Genomic DNA, 19815 nt, shown 5'->3' with positions numbered 1-19815 from the left:
TGCAGAAGCAGTTTTGCGAGTGCAGGTTGGCGTTCTGAAATATTTCCGAAACCGGAGTTTCAGACCGAATCAGAGTTGGCTAAGTACCCGTTGGGGAACATTTTGGTTTTTCTTGCCTCAGTATTTAACCGGATGTCAGAAAAAGTGAATAATTGTATTTCTTGTGGGAAACAGATACCTCATAGGGATTACCATACATTGTGTATACCTTGTTTAGGGCCTGAGCACGGCGTTGTTGGTTGCCGCTCTTGTGCTAGGTTTAACAAACGCACTATTAAGAGGAGGTTAGACTGTGCCAGATTAGTGTTTGGGAAGCGTTGCAATTATAAAATGCCGTCGGATGCTCCGGCCGCCCAAGAAGCGTAAGGACAAAACAGCGAAGCCTAGGGTTGATGAACCGCAGTCCCGGACGTCGGTTCTTTAGGAGGCTCAGTGGAGCCAGAGGTTTTGCCAGGAGTTTCTATGGAGTCTCAGGCAGAAACTTTACTGTTACAGGATGTACCCTCTCAGGAGGCAGGCCAGGCTGAGGGGGCTTCTCAGGTAACTATTCTTCCCTCTCTTCCCAAAGTAGTTAGAGCCTCTCCTTCTGTTGCCAAAACTTCTTTTAGAGGAAGGCCAAGTTCAGTTTCAGTAGGGGCTTCTCCTAGCCTTTCGGGTTCTGTACCTAAGAAACATATGCTTAAAATGGCAGAAGATTTGATTACTATGATTAGAGGTTCTATGGGCCCTCCTGATAAGAGGCCTAGGGTAGAACCAGAGTTTGACAGTTTTGAGCAGGGTTCAGGGGCTTCTGAGTCTTCTGCGGAAGATTTGCAGGAGTATCCTCATTATTCTGATTCTGATGTGGATGATGCCACTCCTTCGGCTTCTCCTCCTGAGGATTTTTCATTTTCAGAGACTCTGCATTCCATGAGGGAGCACTTTAAATGGGAAGGCCAGGATTACTCTGATTCCAGGAAGAGGCTTAGGGAATTCTTGTTTTTACCCCAGCATAGGCCCTTAGCTATACCTCCTGTGTTGACTGTGGTGGAAGATGTTTTTGCAGAGGCTCCCTGAACCCTGATTCCTTGCCTCCTGCTCCTGTTAAACCTGATAGGTACTATAGGGTGCCCGAAGCTCATAAATATTTGTTTAAGAGTCCTAGGGCAGACCCAGAAACTGTTTCTCAGGGGCCTAAAGGTGTTAAAGCCTCTGTGGTTAAAAATCCTGTTCCCACTGACAAAGAGGCAAGGGCGTTAGATAGGTGGGGTAAGAAAGTGTATACTTCTTCCACTCTAGCCATGAGAGCATTGAATTGTCAGTTTCACATGCTGAAATATCAAATTATCTCCTTTCGCAATTAAAATCTAAGGTGGATGCTTTGGCGGAAGGTATTGATTGTAAAGAATTGCTGGATTTAGTTTATGTGTCTGAACAAGTGGGCAAGCATTCTTTGCAATGTGGTTTTGATGCTGTGCAGGCCTCCTCGAGGGTGGCTGCCACTAGTTCTGTTCTTCGCAGGCATGCCTGGTTGAGGGATCAAAATTTGGCTGAGCATGTTAAGACAAGGATTTTGGATGCTCCTTTACAGTCTGATGTGTTGTTTGGTTCACCTGTGGAAGCAGTTTTAAAGAAAATGGAGGACAAAGCTAAGTCTATGCAAACTGTTAAAGATTTTTGCAGGTGCAGCCACCAAGTTTAGTAGAAATTGGCCTGCTAAGGGGTGGACATATCCTGCTTATGATTCCCAGTCTAGGGGTAGGTCTAGACGTGGTAGGGGCAGGGCCCAAGGTTCTTTAGGCCTAGAACAGGGAGTTCACCTGCTCAGACTTCTGGTGAGGGCAGGGGTCAGTCCTTTCGTAAACAGACCCAATGACCTGCCTTTTCAGCTGCCAGTAGATTCTCGCCTGGCAGCTCCTTTGAAGGACGACTGTCTCTTTTCAAAGAAAATTGGGATTTACTTACTCAAGACAGATGGGTGTTGGACATCATTCACCACGGTTACAGATATTAGTTCCATACAATGGCCCCTTTCACAGGCATGCCAGACGTTCCTCCTCCACAAAGAAAAGAGGCTCACAAGCAAGTTTCTCAGTTACTCCAAATGGGGCCATTCAGCCAGTCCCTGTATCAGAAAGGGGCCTAGGATTTTATTCTCGCATGTTCCTAGTACCACAGAAGGGGTACACGTGGAGACCAATTTTGGATTTATCTCCTCAACACTTATCTGGACATTCCCAAGTTCAAGATGTTGACGTTACAACAGCTTTTACCCTGCTGGGCAAAGATCACTGGATGGTAACTTTAGATCTCAAGGAAGCTTACCTTCATGTGCCTATCAGGCTAAGTTACAGGAAGTATCTGCGGTTTCGAGCTGGAGATTCTCATTATCAGTTCTCTGCATTGCCCTTTGGCTTATCTACTGCGCCCAGAGTATTCACAAAGGTTCTGGCTCCAGTGATAGCTTACTTCAGGCTACAAGGATTTCAAATCTATCCTTATTTAGACAACTGCCTGATTCTGGCTCAAGAAAAGGAAGACCTTCTACAGCATCTGGAATATGTTATAGCAGTGCTAAGATGCCTAGGGTATTCTGTGAACGAAATAAAGTCCAGTCTAGTACCCTCTCAAGACATGTGCTTTCTGGGTGTGAGACTGCATACAGCAGCCCAGATGGCTTTTATAACCCCGGACAAACAAAAGAGTCTATCACTTTACTTCCATCAACTATCTCATCAGTCCGTGCTGACTGCAAAGACAGTCCTTCAAGCATTAGGGTTCATGGCATCTTGTATTCTGGTGCTTCCCAATGCCAAACTGCATATGAGGAAGTTACAATGGTATCTCAAAAATGTATGGACACAGCACTGCCAGGATTTACACACTGTCATTCAAATAATACCTTGCCTTCAAAGAGAATTTTTGTGGTGGGCTCAGGAATGTCACCTAAACAAGGGACTCTCTGTGACCCAGCCAGAGGCGAGTCAGATTTTACCGACAGATACCTCGGACATTGCTTGGGGAGCTCATCTAAATGGAAAGTGGACACAAGACAAGTGGCCTGCCAGACTACAGCATCTACATATCAACATGAAGGAGATGTTAGCAGTCCAGTTCGCATTACTGGCTTTCAAGGAGTTACTTCTTCCAGGGCAGGTGTTGATTCTAACAGACAACACAACTGTCATGTGGTACTTCAACAAACAAGGGGGAACACTTTCTTATCCTCTATGCAGGCAAGCAATGATTTTATGGGAGACTGCTACGCTTGCACCTAACTCTTCAGGCAAGGTTTCTGCCAGGAGCACAGCACTCCTTAGCAGATGTGTTAAGCAGACAAATCATGGATCCCCACAAGTGGAAACTGGATCTTCATGTATTTCAGAAATTGACAGTGTCATGGGGAACTCCAGACATAGATCTGTTCGCTTCTCCACTAAACCACCAGCTGCCACAGTTTTGCACAAAGGGGTTTCATCACACAGCTTGGAAAGTGGATGCTCTGTCTTTCAGTTGGACGAACCTTCATGTGTATGCCTTTCCACCTCTGCCTCTTCTTCCAAAGGTACTGTTAAAGGTCAGACAGGACAGGCCAAGGATGATTTTGATAGCTCCAGATTGGCCTCGGCAACACTGGTACCCTCTACTACGGAGTCTGGTAAAGAAGCCTCCATGGCCTTTACCTTTGATTCCACATCTGTTATCCCAGCAGGACGGTTATCTGCTCCATGTCAAGCTTCACTCTCTTCATCTGACAGCCTGGCATATTCTGTGTTGAAACACAGCAGGTCTCAACTTCCTCAACAAGTTTTAAATGTGATTATGGAAGCTAGAAGACCTAGTACAAGGAAAGTGTACGCAGCTAAATGGAAGAGATTTTTATTTTGGAGTAAAGCAAAGAATTTGGAGATTTCTGAGCCTAATTTGAGTATGGCTCTTCAATATCTTACTGAGTTACTGGACAAGGGTCTGTCCTTCTCTTCCATTAAGATTCATGCTGCAGCAATCTCAGCTCACTATGATTGTGACCCACCATTGTTTTCGCATCCTTTGTTCAAGCAGTTTCTTAGAGGGCAAAAAATAAGACCCCCACGTAGAGCTCCTACTCCTGCTTGGGATCTCAATTTTGTGTTGGAAAAACTTACTCTACAACCTTTTGAGCCTGCGGCTACTGCTGAATTGAAATATTTGTCATGGAAGACTGCTTTTGTGTTGGCTATTACTTCTGCAAGACGGGTGTCTGAGTTGCAGGCCCTTATGGCAGTCGAGCCCTTTTTGATTTTCCATAAGGATAGGGTATCATTACGCACTAATCCTTCCTTTATGCCTAAAGTGGTTTCTAGTGTGGCTTTAAACCAAACTATTCATTTGCCTACTTTTATGCAGACCCCAAAATAAAGGGGAAAAGATTTTGCATACTTTAGATGTACACAGGCAATTGCGTTATTACTTAAGCAGGACTAAGGATTTTAGGCAGTCTCAGCAGTTGTTTGTTTCTTTTGCTTTGAGTTCAGAGGGCAAGCCTGTGTCAAAACAAACTATTTCTAGGTGGATTGGCTTTTGCATTGCATTTTGTTATTCCCATCATGGCAAGGAGATTCCTGCTGGGATTAGGCCTCATTCCACTAGGGCTACTGCCACTTCAACAGCATTTCTAAGGGGTGGCAACTAAGGATATTTTGGAAGCAGCTACTTGGAGTTCAGTGCATACTTTCTCTAAGCATTATCACCTTCCTATCTACTCTAAGTCTAGGGCTGGTTTTGCCACAGCTGTTTTGCAAGGCATGTTGTCAGCTCCTGCTTCTTTATGATTTGCCAGCCTCCCTTACCTCTGCTTTGGGATTCTACCCAATAGTAAGGACTGCAGCAATGGAAAACGAAGAACATAGTACAGTTTTGTACCTACCATAAATGTAGATGTTCGAGGATTCCATTGCTGCAGTCCAATTTACCCTCCCTCCTTCCCCTCTGTGTTTAGGGGTGGTTGTGTAGGTGAGTTTACCTGCTTATACTTTTCTATATATTGTTCATGTTTTGGTGCAGGTATTTTGGGCCTTGTCTTTTTAGGGTCTTCTGACATCTGGGGCAAGAAAAGACTGAGGATATGACGCCGGTCATGCGCATTAGTACCCTGACGTACTGACGTCAGTCTAATGCGCCCTGACCGACGTCAGCCTTATACTCTGGTATTCGGGCCGACTGGATGCGGACTATACCGAATAGTAAGGACTGCAGCAATGGAATCCTCGAACATCTACATTTATGGTAGGTACAAAACTGTACTTTCTTTGCCAAATAAGTCACCGTACCGCAACTGCACGTTAAAATCACTGTACTTTGTGAAACCATTCCTTATCAGTGTAAGAAATACTTTGAAGTAACTGTACTTTGTGAATAAACTGTACACAATAGAAGAAGCTCTGAGTAAGAAATACTTTGAAATTAAAGTACTTTGCAAATAAACTGTACACAGCACAAGAACCTTTCAAAATGGCATTACTTTGCGAAATAACTCTATACAGTGTAAGAAACACCTTGAAATGGCAGCACTCTGCGAATAAATGTATACAGCACAAGAAACTTTTTTGAAATTACTTTACTTTGACTGCACTTTGCAATTTAACTGTATTTTGCATACGGCAAACTCTTTGAAATAATTGCACCGTAATAAGGCACACACACTGCAAACACTTTGCACACTCTGAGATACCTTGAATAACTAGTTATGCTTTGAATGGCTTCGGCCAATGCAAAATAGTAGTTTATGCCCAAAACATGGTCTTCTACTAAAAATATGCAGTCGTCTTGCTCTTTAAGCTTATTTTGCCCTTTTTGTTATACTTGTTATGCCCATTTAATCTCTTATCATGCTGCTTATACTTTTCTTGTGCCCATTTTACTTTAAACATGCTCATTATGCAAACTGAAGGTAATTCTGAGCCCCATATGAATATCTGTGCTAGTTTTATCAAATATCATAGTTTTGAACATTTCTTTTAATTAACAATGTGATATGTGCTTTTCGTTTGATTAATAGTGCATTTTGTGCTACCCTTTTTGATTAATAATGCGTTTTGTGCCTTAGAAATGCTCCGTTTCATTTTCTTTGCAAAATAAATCTTTCCTGCAAGTTTTGGTTATCTTTAGTTCATTTCTGGCCCTTTTTGATCATTTGAGCACTGTTATCACCCAGTTTGCTCAATACACCTCCACTACAACTTCACCTACAACTCTGGACCTCATGGCTTGAAGAAGTTGCACACTGTATCCCGGTTCTGACACCATGTCACTCGTCTGGTCAGGATAAACCAGACAAACTGTTGTGGGTTCATTTCAAGCAGCTTTATTACACACAAACACATCAGGAATGAGGCTTTGTAACTTAAACTTATAAACAGGCTGACTGCCACACACATACATGTTAGCACTTTTGCTGTTCTCTCAAAATGACACTGCTGCCTGGATGTCCTCACTATTTATGTGCACATCCCTACATCTGGAAATGCTTCTTAAAGTTACATACACACACACTGTTCTACAGTTGTCTCATTTTGATAGCAGCATATCTGTTTCATATAGGTTAAGTAGAACTGTTGCTTGAACCTGTGGATTACCCATATGCAGGTATATGTGTACACAGCTTGTAGTAGGAAGAGGAAAGGTATAATAGGAGTGTTTAGGCACCTAGATAAGACAACAGATCAAAGCGCCAGAGCATATAAACGAGCGGAGGTGCGAGTTACATTGGAGACTGAAAATGGCAGATCAGTGCACACATTTTAGTAAAGAAAAATATTAAATAACAGTTATTTCTAGGATAGCATGGAAAAGATGAAAGTACTGTTCATGGAAGATTTTAGTATGCAGACAGGCTGCTGTTTTAGAACAAAGTTGAGAAATTGCGATGTTCTATGCAAGTATTCTCCTGTACTCTTGGATGTGGAAGTTGGTAGCCAGTTTGGAACAAATAATCACCATTTTAATGTAACATCAACTTTAACAGTAGAGTCCAACCAATCAGAAATGAGACTTGACCCCTTAATAGTGATTGAATTTCCTGACAATCATGATCAGTGGCCAGAAGAACAGATATAAAGACAACTCTGTTTCAGTTTATCATTATTTAAATGAAGATAGCGTAAATACAGTTAAAACGTTTTCCCACCCTCATGACACGAGATATAAATTATTTCAGTAGCCATTAACAAAATAATTTATCTAAAACTTCCTATTAAAATGCATGTGAAACAGAATCCAGTAATCTGTGCACCTTTTGTTAGCAGGCCTTCTTTCTCTGTCAGCCACTTGGGGAACAGTTTTTTTTAGCCAATCTGTAGTCTGTTTTCCATGTTTCCTAGGCATTTATAGTAATTATTCATTTACAACTGATCTGTTTGCTTTCAGGCTCTTTCTGCAGATTTATGTGAATGGTTGCATATTTGCAGGCAGTTTTTTTGCAGTAGAGACTAATTGTTACTTCATATGCATTCAGTTGACTTGGATTGCACACTATGGAATTTGTCAGTGGTAGTCTGAGCATTGGCTTCAGCTGTCACTGCTCATTTTAAGTGATTTGGCTTTAATTTTCATTGCAAAATGCAACTGAATCTTTGACCTATACATTGCTGAGTACTGCTGATGGGAGGGGCAGCGCCTGTATTCTGATTGTTGGAGGGGATAACCCTGCAAAAAGTTGAGTCCTTCAGCAATTCAGTAGGCTCCCTGAATTGTGTTTGGGTGCTGATTGCAGAAGAGAGAGTATTTGTTCTGAGTGCTGGGTATGAGAGCATCCCATTTTGTTGTACTGGCGTAGTACTGAAAGTCATTTTTATATAAAAAAGTGTACATGTATGAGTGTATTATGAATGACTGCAGATGAAATGACATGAATCACAATGCATTGTGTAAGTTCATATGCTCCAGTTACAAAGATGGACATTGTAAATGAGTGACTGCAAATGTTAAACAATACGGTTATATTTGTGCTTTAACAATCTGCTTTTTACACACACGTGTGTATATATGTATATGTATATGTATATATATATATATATATATATATATAGCTACGTGTGTGTGTGTGTATACACACACAAATATATATATATATGTGTACGTATGTGTGTAAACAGAGAGATGCACAGCATCCAAATACAAGGTGTAATTAATTTTTAATGTGCAAAGCACACACTGTGGAGCACAGAAACGCAAACCAGGTTACCCTCCTCAAAGAAGAGTTTCCTCAGTATTAAATTACACTCCAACTTGTATAACTTTTCTGGCTGGAAATTTCATTTTTTCCAAATAAAATTCAGTTTATGGATAGTAGAAGATTAGCAGAATCCAAGTATGAGGACTAAATACAGTTAATAAATATAAAACAGTAAAAAAGAAGATAATATGTAAATGCAAAAAAAAAGTTCTTAAATATAGTGACGCCAGGTGGAAGAACAGAATATTGCATGCAAATAAAACAAAAGACAGTTTATATATGCATAGCAGCATCATGTCAAAAAGCAAAGTTATTTGCAATTTTGTTAAAAGTTGTTTTTTATGAGAAACAGTACAATTTCTATATATAGCAGCACTAATATTCATTTGAAAACATCAAGATAGTAATACAACCATAAAGCCTGAATTAAATACATAAAATATAAAATTGCAGTATAATATATTGAAATTTTATACTAATTCATTTAAGCCTATAGCATAAGTGGCACCCAAATTTATAATCCATCTATTTCGTTAGTGTACTAAGTATTTCAACTTATCTTTTTTGTTAGGTGAGCTAGAATTAACCTTGTCACAATGTTATGAATTATAATGTGCTGTACATCTTTGGTGTTTATTTTTATTGTATACAGGCAACCTGTTTGTTGTTTTATTGGTCATGCATTGAGTTGTTTGCATGCGCGTGTGTATATGTATGTGTGTGCATTGAGTTTGCTTGTGTATATGTGTATATAATGTGTGTGTATACACTCACTCACTCACTCACTCACTCACTCACTCACTCACTCACTCACTCACTCACTCACTCTCTGACTCACTCACTCTCTGACTCTGTGATCACATGACCACAAAGGAAGGGAAAAAAAACAGTATTGTCGATGTTCAGGAGCCCTACTGTTTTGTTATGCAATCAACTGTACCAGCGATGATGTTCTTCATTCCACATTGCTGCAGTCCTAACCATTGGGGTAGTCCGCTGTCCAGTCGGCCCGAATACCAAAGTATATGGCTGACGTCGGTCAAGGCGCATTAGACTGATGTCAGGACGTCAGGGTACTAATGCGCATGACCGACGTCATATCCTCAGTCTTTTTTGCCGCATGGTCCGATGCAGAAGCAGTTTTGCGAGTGCAGGTTGGCGTTCTGAAAAATTTCCGAAGTCGGAGTTTCAGACCGAATCAAAGTTGGCTAAGTACCCCGTTGGGGAACATTTTGGTTTTTTCTTGCCTCAGTATTTAACCGGATGTCAGAAAAAGTGAATAACTGTATTTCTTGTGGGAAGCAGATACCTCATAGGGATTACCATACTTTGTGTATACCTTGTTTAGGGCCTGAGCACGGCGTTGTTGGTTGCGCTCTTGTGCTAGATTTAACAAACGCACAATTAAGAGAAGGTTAGACTGTGCCAGGTTAGTGTTTGGGAAGCGTTGTAATTATAAAATGCCGTCGGATGCTCCGCGCCCGCTTTGTCCAAAAGCGCAAAGACAAAACAGCAAAGCCTAGGGTTGATGAACCGGCAGTCCCGGACGTCGGTTCTTTAGAAGGCTCAGTGGAGCCAGAGGTTTTGCCAGGAGTTTCTTTGGAGTCTCAGGCAGAGACTTTACTGTTACAGGATGTGCCTCTCAGGAGGTAGGCCAGGCTGAGGGGCTTCTCAGGTAACTGTTCTTCCCTCTCTTCCCAAGGTAGTTAGAGCCTCTCCTTCTGTTTCCAAAACTTCTTTGAGAGGTAGGCCAAGTTTAGCTTCAGTGGGGGCTTCTCCTAGCACTTCAGGTTCTGTGCCTAAGAAACATATGCTTAAAATGGCAGAAGATTTAATTACTATGATTAGAGGCTCTATGCCCCTCCTGATAAGAGGCCTAGGGTGGAACCTGAGTTTGAGAGTTTTGAACAGTGTTCAGAGGCTTCTGAGTCTTCTGGAAGACTTGCAGGAGTATCCTCCTTATTCTGATTCTGATGTGGATGATTCCACTCCTACAGCTTCTCCTCCTGAGGATTTCTCATTTTCAGAGACTCTGCATTCCATGAGGGAGCACTTTAAATGGGAAGGCCAAGATTACTCTGATTCCAGGAAAAGGCTTAGGGAATTCTTATTTTTACCCCAGCATAGGCCCTTAGCTATACCTCCTGTGTTGAATGTGGTGGAAGATGTTTTTGCAGAGGCTTCCCTGAACCCTGATTCTTTGCCTCCTGCCCTGATAGGTACTATAGGGTGCCTGAAGCTCATAAGTATCTGTTTAAGAGTCCTAGGGCAGACCCGAAACTATTTCTCAGGGGCCTAAAGGTGTTAAGGCCTCTGTTGTTAAAAATCCTGTTCCCACTGATAAAGAGGCAAGGGCTTTGGATAGGTGGGGAAAGAAAGTGTATACTTCTTCCACTTTAGCCATGAGAGCGTTGAATTGTCAGTTTCACATGCTAAAATATCAAAATTATCTCCTTTCACAATTGAAATCTAAGGTGGATGCTTTGGCGGAAGGTATAGAGTGTAAAGAGTTGCTGGATTTAGTTCATGTGTCTGAACAAGTGGGTAAGCATTCTTTGCAATGTGGTTTTGATGCTGTGCAGGCCTCCTCGAGGGTGGCTGCCACTAGTTCTGTTCTTCGCAGGCATGCCTGGTTGAGGGATCAGAATTTAGCAGAGCATGTTAAGACTAGGATTTTGGATGCTCCTTTACAGTCTGATGTGTTATTTGGTTAAGCCTGTGGAAGCAGTTTTAAAGAAAATGGAGGACAAAGCTAAGTCTATGCAAACTGTTAAAGATTTTTTGCAGGTGCAGCCACCGAAGTTTAGTAGAAATTGGCCTACTAAGGGATGGACATATCCTGCTTATGATTCTCAGTCTAGGGGTAGGTCTAGGCATGGTAGGGGCAGAGCTCAAGGTTCTTTTAGGCCTAGAACAGGGGGTTCACCTGCTCAGACTTCTGGTGAGGGCAGGGGTCAGTCCTTTCGTAAACAGACCCAATGACCTGCCTTTTCAGCTGCCAGTAGATTCTCGCCTGGCAGCTCCTTTGGGAGGAAGACTGTCTCTTTTCAAAGAAAATTGGGATTTAATCACTCAAGACAGATGGGTGTTGGATATCATTCACCACGGTTACAGGTTTTATTTCCATACATTGCCCCCTTTCAAAGGCATGCCAGACGTTCCCCCTCCACAAAGGAAAGAGGCTCACAAGCAAATTTCTCTGTTACTCCAAATAGGGGCCATTCAGCCAGTCCCTGTACCAGAAAGGGGCCTAGGATTTTACTCTCGCCTGTTCCTAGTACCAAAGAAGGGGAACACGTGGAGACCAATTTTGGATTTATCTATCCTCAACACTTATCTGGACATTCCCAAGTTCAAGATGTTGACATTACAACAGCTTTTACCTCTGCTGGGCAAAGATCATTGGATGGTAACTTTAGATCTCAAGGAAGCTTACCTTCATGTGCCTATAAGACTAAGTTGCAGGAAGTATCTGCGTTTTCGAGCTGGAAATTCTCATTATCAGTTCTCTGCGTTGCCCTTTGGCTTATCTACTGCGCCCAGAGTATTCACAAAGGTTCTGGCTCCAGTGATAGCTTACTTCAGGCTAAAAGGAATTCAAATCTATCCTTACTTGGACGACTGCCTGATTCTGGCTCAAGAAAAGGAAGACCTTCTACAGCATCTGGAATATGTCATAGCAGTGCTAAGATGCCTAGGGTATTCTGTGAACGAAATAAAGTCCAGTCTCGTACCCTCTCAAGACATGTGCTTTCTGGGTGTGAGAATGAATACAGCAGCCCAGATGGCCTTTTTAACCCCGGACAAGCAACAGAATCTTTCCAGTTACTTCCATCAACTATCTCTTCAGTCCGGGATGACTGCAAGGACAGTCCTTCAAGCCTTAGGGTTCATGGCATCTTGTATTCTGGTGCTTCCCAATGCCAAACTGCATATGAGGAAGCTGCAATGGTATCTCAAAATGTGTGGACGCAGCACTGCCAGGATTTGGACACTGTCATTCAAATAATACCTTGCATTCAAAAAGAATTTTTGTGGTGGGCTCAGGAATGTCACCTAAACAAGGGACTCTCTGTGACCCGGCCAGAGGCGAGTCAGATTTTAACGACAGATGCCTCGGACATTGCTTGGGGAGCTCATCTAAATGGAAAGTGGATACAAGACAAGTGGCCTGCCAGACTACAGCATCTACATATCAACATGAAAGAGATGTTAGCAGTCCAGTTTGCATTAATGGCTTTCAAGGAGTTACTTCTTCCTGGGCAGGTGTTGATTCTAACAGACAACACAACTGTCATGTGGTACATCAACAAACAAGGGGAACACATTCTTATCCTCTATGCAGGCAAGCAATGATTTTATGGGAGACTGCGCTCAGCTTGCAACTAACTCTTCAGGCAAGGTTTCTGCCGGGAGCACAGAACTCCTTAGCAGATGTGTTAAGCAGGCAAATCATGGATCCCCACGAGTGGAAACTGGATCTTCATGTATTTCAGAAATTGACAGTGTCATGGGGAACTCCAGACATAGATCTGTTCGCTTCTCCACTGAACCACCAGCTGCCAAAGTTTTGCACAAAGGGGTTTCATCATACAGCTTGGAAAGTGGATGCTCTTTCTTTCAGTTGGAAAAATCTTCATGTGTATGCCTTTCCACCTCTGCCTCTTCTCCCAAAGGTGCTCCTAAAGGTCAGACAAGACAAGCCAAGGATGATTTTAATAGCTCCAGATTGGCCTCGGCAACACTGGTACCCACTACTAAGGAGTCTGGTAAGGAAGCCTCCATGGCCTTTACCTTTGATTCCACACCTGTTATCTCAGAAGGACGGTCACCTGCTCAATGTCAAGCTTCACTCTCTTCATCTAACAGCATGGCATATTCTGTTTTGAAACACAGCAGGTCTCAACTTCCTCAACAAGTTTTAAATGTGATTATGGAAGCCAGAAGACCTAGTACAAGGAAAGTGTACAGAAAAATGGAAGAGATTTTTATTTTGGAGTGCAGCAAAGAATTTGGAGATTTCTGAGCCTAATTTGAGTGTGGCTCTTCAATATCTTACTGAGTTATTGGACAAAGGTTTGTCCTTCTCTTCCATTAAGATTCATGCTGCAGCAATTTCAGCTCACTATGATTGTGACCCTCCATTGTTTTCGCATCCTTTGTTCAAGCAGTTTCTTAGAGGGGCAAAGAATATAAGACCCCACGTAGAGCTCCTACTCCTGCTTGGGATCTCAATTTTGTGTTGGAAAAACTTACTCTACAACCTTTTGAGCCTGCGGCTACTGCTGAATTGAAATACTTGTCATGGAAGACTGCTTTTTTGTTGGCTATTACTTCTGCAAGAAGGGTTTCTGAGTTGCAGGCCCTTATGGCAGTAGAGCCCTTTTGATTTTCCATAAGGATAGGGTATCATTACGTACTAATCCTTCCTTTATGCCTAAGGTGGTTTCTAGTGTGGCTTTAAACCAAACTATTCATTTGCCTACTTTCTATGCAGATCCCCAAAATAAGGGAGAAAAGATTTTGCACACTTTGGATGTACATAGGCAGTTACGTTATTATTTAAGCAGGACTAAGGATTTCAGGCAGTCTCAGCAGTTGTTTGTTTCTTTTGCTTTGAGTTCTCAGGGCAAGCCTGTGTCTAAGCAAACTATTTCTAAGTGGATTGGGTTTTGCATTTCATTTTGTTATTCCCATCATGGCAAGGAGATTCCAGCTGGGATTAGGCCTCATTCCACTAGGGCTACTGCCACTTCTACAGCATTTCTAAGGGGTGGCAACTAAGGATATTTTGGAGGCAGCTACTTGGAGTTCAGTACATACTTTCTCTAAGCATTACCACCTTCCTCTCTACTCTAAATCTAGGGCTGGTTTTGCCACAGCTATTTTGCAAGGCATGTTGACAGCTCCTGCTTCCTTATGATTTGCCAGCCTCCCTTACCTCTGCTTTGGGATTCTACCCAATGGTTAGGACTGCAGCAATGTGGAATGAAGAACATAGTACAGTTTTGTACCTACCATAAATGTAGATGTTCGAGGATCCACATTGCTGCAGTCCAATTTACCCTCCCTCCTTCCCTCTGTGTTTAGGGGTGGTGGTGTGGGTTAGGCTATATTCTTGTAAATTTGTATATATTGTATATATGTTTGGTGCAGGGTTTTTTGGTGTTTTTGGTTTAGGCCTTGTCTTTTTAGGGTCTTCTGACATCTGGGGCAAGAAAAGACTGAGGATATGACGTCGGTCATGCGCATTAGTACCCTGACGTCCTGACATCAGTCTATTGCGCCTTGACCGACGTCAGCCATATACTTTGGTATTCGGGCCGACTGGACAGTGGACTACCCCAATGGTTAGGACTGCAGCAATGTGGATCCTCGAACATCTACATTTATGGTAGGTACAAAACTGTACTTTTTTAATACTCAAAAAAAAAAAAAAACAAAAAAAAAAAAAGAGAGAGATGATCCCCATCCATATTTATTGTTAATCAACAGGGCTTGTGTAGTCAAAGGGAAATAACTTGTTTGATTACAGTGCTTGAGAACACTGTTAAGACTGTCTTTTTCTCCTTTTATGTGAAGAAAAGTGAGAGTTCCATGCAAGAAAAAATACATTTTTTAATGGCATTGTACTTCGAAGAATGATGTGGCAGTTAGGTACTATTGTTACAGAGTGCATTTATTTCATTATTTATGAGAGGGAAAGTTAGGCTTAGGTTACTACAGGTAATTCAGTGTAGGAGAGAAAACTAATGCATTGCTTGAAGATGCAGTACTACAAAGACTTTACATTTACTCAGAGAAGTTTTATGGTTACATATGACAGGAAAGTGAGTGTGAGTGGAGTACATTGAGATATAGGGGGCTCCACAGAGAGAGAGAGAGACCGAAAAAAAACTGTTGCATTCTGACAGAAGTACACTGCTGCTAGAAAGACCGATACTCAGATTGTGGAAGGAAAGTAGAGCTGTTTCCACTTTTACTGCCCTCTTCAAATATTCATCATTGGATGATACCTGTATTGCAGCAACTTTGTCTACCATGCATAACTTTAAAGGAAATTATAAACTGGATCTTCTCCACCATCCTTGGTAATATCCTGCTGTGATGCCAGCTGGGAATGTCAGTATTTGGGGACTCTGTCACAACTGTTGGGATGTGTAGAGGGGACAACATAATACATGAAAGTTATGTACTTACCATAATTTTAGGTTCTTGTTGTCCCTCTCCCTCCATCTTGATATCCAACCCTCCCTGTCCCTTCCAACTTATCAGGAAGCCTTTGCTTAGCTTCTGGAGGACAGTGATGGATCAAACCTGAAGCATCTTTGGGTGCAGTCATTCTTACTGTGGTTTCCTTGGGGGATCTGTTCCCACAATAGCTCTGTCTCTCTACAGCAAACTCGAGATGAGGCTATGCAGTTAGTACAAGGAATTATGGGAGAGACGAGCATGAGCAGTAGAGAAACTCTGAAGTTTTTGCTAGCTTGGACCCCAGAGAGGAGCAAAACAGAACTAGCGATGTGCTAAGTAATATAGCCTTTGTTTCATCATTTGATTTGAAAGGTAACGGTATTTCAAACAGTGGCGGTGTTATTCTTAAATTGCTTCACTTCAGCTAAAGCTCTTTTAGTTTCTGAATCAAAGCCCTGATACTTTTTTTAATTTATTGCTTGTAAATGACAGCGATTCCCAATCCCCATCTGACCATTAAGGCATTCCTTTTGATCCCTTGATGGCTTTTTTTTTGTTCATCTCTGTGTTGCGCACCCATCCCATTGATTCCCATTGGAGGAAAGAGCTGGGCACGAAGAGCAGTGTTACCATCCTTTATGGTGCTGTGAAAGCTGTCGAGTGAGGGCAGAAGTGGGCAGAAGTGAGCAGCTGATGCTGTCTCACCATTCTGGGATGAAAGAAGCATTCTTGCCCATTGTAGTGCAGGAACGTACTAGAGAGAGAGCGGTACAGGGCATATGGGATATGGACCAGGGTCATGTGCTGTGCCCGATTGTTCATATGGTAGTCTTCCTGGGGATTGTGCAGGAAAGCCCAGGCTTGCAGTGTAAGTGCAGGAGGCCCTGTCATCTGTAAATTTGTACATCAGTGATGGCATAGTGTATTATGCGGAAATTTCTCACATTATTTGTGAAACAAAGAGGATTACAGGCTTAAAATTCCTGAGCTTCCAGAAAAGACTAGAATCAGTGTTCCTTTTTCTGTGTCTTTTAGACTGCTCAGAAAGGAAATGTGCCTTGCCTTTTGAGTAGATAGTAACCCAGCAGTCCAGGATCTCTCTTACCTTCACAAATCAAACAGTCCGAATAACCAGAACAAAGGATCTAAACCTGCTTCAACAGATCAGTAAAACAAGGTGTGGGAGGGGGAGACCTTCATTACTCATAATTTCTCTCATTGCTGTAATGTACTACCTGTGTAGCTAGAGCAGTGCTATATACAGTCTTCCTTCAGATGGGACATAGATAATTGGATGAGTATTCAGAAGTTCACCCCAGGCTTGACTGGCCTAAAGAAGGGGGCATACTATTTGAGGTGGAAACTGACAAGGTGTAATGGTCTCAGTAGTCTGTAACCTAGAATGTTCTATGATTCTATATGTAAACTTGCTTCCAAATAAAACTTCAGAATGTGTATCATATTTGCATTCTAAATGTTTGCACTTTGAATGTAAGATCATATATATCACCACAAAAGAAGTACCTGTTTGTTCTATAGTGACACTTTACAAAAATAAATTATCTGTTTGCTTCTAGATTAAGAACTGTTCTATGTAATGCATCTTTGTAAAAAAAATTGTCACGAGTATCTTAAATGCATCTCAAGGAGCTTTCCTCCCTTGCCCAGTCAGGCTTTCCATGTATAAATTAAATATCTTACCTAGACAATAACAAATATTGTATTTGTGGGGTTTCTCTAAAGCCTTAGCATTTCCAGTTTTCTCAGTTCTGAATGTATTCCTTTTGTATAAGTCATTGTGTTATACTTTCTGTGTTAAGCTTCATAAGCTAAGAAAGAAATGGAAATAATAGTACTTTTTTGTTCTACAGCTACGAGTATAAGATTGCCAGGGAATACAACTGGAATGTGAAGAACAAGGCTAGCAAAGGCTATGAAGAGAACTACTTCTTTATCTTCAGAGAAGGTGATGGTGTGTATTACAATGAACTGGAGACTAGGTGAGTACATAAAATATAGGCTTAAAAAGCTATTGGTCACTTTAACTTGCAAGTGTCAAAGACGTGCACGAGTTCTTTCTTCACAACTTTAAACATGTATGTGTATTCCCACCTGCAAGTTCCTTTTGATAGTGCTAACAGTCATTGTATTTTTTGAGGAGAGCAAATCTGATGTTCATCATTAGATCACTGTTTTAATAGCCTTAAGCAAAACGGGACATTCTGCCAAGCATTGGATCCAGATGGACAGCTTTCTAAAGCTTTAGTCCTCCTTTTCACATGCCCTAACCAGTGGTATACATGAGGGGTTCAGGAAAAACTGGTGTTTAGGGCGTTTACTTCAGAACTTTCTTACCGCCGAAGAATGTGCTCCTATGTGAGCTTCAGCAGATCGTTGAAGCTGGGCATATAAGTTCCCTGTTGGAGATTACCTTCAACTTTATTTAAAAAATAAATAAAAAGAAAATGTTTTCATTTTGTTGAATAGTTGATTTTAGGGCATTTTTGTTCCAGAAATGTTTGTCACTAGAATACTTTGCTTCAGATTTATGCTGGGACTTCTCTGAGAATTTCTAACTGATTTTATTTCAGAACTTTTCTGAGGGGGTTGTACTTTTTTGTATAGGGTGGTCTTTTGTGAAATTTTCAAATAAAAGTTTACTTTTCTGTCAGAAACGGAGACCGACCATTCTCAGCTCTGCTGACCCCTTATCAGATACTATACTCTGCTGTAAGCCTATCCTGAGTGCTTTTGGGGATTCCCTAACACTTTTGCGGATTTTAATAAATTACTTTGTTCTGAGAGCCTGTGCAGATGTGTTTGGTGCTTGTGACTGAAAATTTCTTTCATCCTAGTATCTACCTTTTAGTCTGTAGGCTTCACCATCTCTTCTTGATCACACTGTGTGTCTTAGATGGGTCTATATTAGATGAACTAAAGTTCATATTTGCAAACGCTTACATGAGTGAAAATCCAGGAACTCGAAACTGCAATTGTGGGGGGCTGCACCCCCCACATCCCCACTAAATATATATTCCAACTCCGAGATCGCACTACAGTGAGGGAAGGGCAAATATTCCCATCTTCACTGTACCGCGATCTCACAATTGCGATTTCGAGTTCCGCAAGTTTCTCTCCTGTGAGCGTTCGCTAAGATGAACTTTCATTCATCTAATATAGACCTGTCTTAGATACACTGTAGCTAGAGCATGGACATGGATCCTGTTTAAGACTGTCTGTATGAAGGAAAAAGGGTCTGTGATGCTTCGTTTTTCAAGCCAGTTTCCTTCTTCCCTCAGTGTATAATAGATGACTCTGCTTTGGCCATGAGTTCTGCATTCTCTACAGACTCTTCCTCATCATGTCTCCATCATTTATCATCCTGGGCCATCTGGTGTTGCTCCTTGAGATGCTAATATGGACTGGGAGTCGGGTACATCCTCTGCAGCTGTACAGTTGCCTTTACCATTGAAGAGTGAACCATCCTTGCAGGCTTTGGGGAAGAAGGAGGGGGGGGGATGTTTTTACTAACCTACACTGAGGAGCTTCTCCTTTGGGATAAGGACTGTCCATATGCTCTTTTTATGGAAGGGGGTTCTCCTAGAGAAAGCATAAGTCCAGACATTTTTCCTCATCCGGAAAAAAATAACTTGGATTTGGGAGAAGGATTGTTGAGAGCAGTAAAGTCCTTGAGTGATGTTTGTACTCTGCAGAAGAGGAAGAAAGCATCCCCCATGTCATATTCTGATTCACAGTCCAATTGACAGCATTTGCACTGAGACAGTGAATCTCGTATTCCCTTAATACAGTGTGGAAAATCTGTTTCTGAAGAGCGTTTCCTCCTGAGGAATGGACCTTTTCAAATACTGTTTCCAATATGAGGGACTTTTTTCAGTGGGATCAAACAAAAATGTCTGAATCTCAACAAAGATATTTATTTATTGATTGATTGATTGATTACATTTGTTTACCGGGAAAGTCCACTGGGCTGAGAAGCGCCCATTTTCAGTGGAGGCCCGGGGAGAAAAGCTCTATATATAGTTACATAGACATATAGATGCAGACAGATAAAGTATTAACACATTGTATACAGTATATAATGCAGTAGTATTGCATACTTAAAGCATAATTGTACAAAAAAATGTTAGAATACATAGAATCATTTGAAGAAATAGTTATGTTTTTACTTAGGTGCATGTGAAAGTGAAAGTGTGTGAGAGTAAGTGAGATGTAAGTAGAGAGATAGTTGAGCGTAGTACAGAGAAGAAGAGAGATTGAGACAGAAGTGTTAAAGTGGGGATAACAGAGACTAAAGTGACAGCAGAAGGAGTAGATTTGAAAGGAAAATGTGGGGTGGGATAGTTATACAGTGGGAGAGAATAAGTATTCTGAGAGAGGTTAGGTTATGGGGTAGACTATAGGGGTGCAGG

The 19815-nt window shown here is 41.6% G+C and overlaps 1 protein-coding gene across 1 annotated transcript in view; it reads left to right on the top strand.

Moving 5' to 3' along the window:
- Window positions 1-19815, top strand: part of PAF1 (PAF1 homolog, Paf1/RNA polymerase II complex component) — a 712617-nt gene that overhangs the window by 438303 nt on the left and 254499 nt on the right. Inside the window, exon 11 of the mRNA XM_044062107.1 lies at window positions 17257-17385. Coding sequence (XP_043918042.1) covers window positions 17257-17385 — 129 coding nt within the window. The remainder of the gene's footprint in view (window positions 1-17256; window positions 17386-19815) is intronic.

Source organism: Protopterus annectens, chromosome 1.part0, assembly GCF_019279795.1.
Source record: "Protopterus annectens isolate FY-2018-M chromosome 1.part0, PAN1.0, whole genome shotgun sequence".
Classification (NCBI taxonomy): Eukaryota; Metazoa; Chordata; order Ceratodontiformes; family Protopteridae; genus Protopterus; species Protopterus annectens.
The sequence above is the reverse complement of the archived record's forward strand: the minus strand, read 5'-3'. Positions and strand labels throughout refer to the sequence as shown.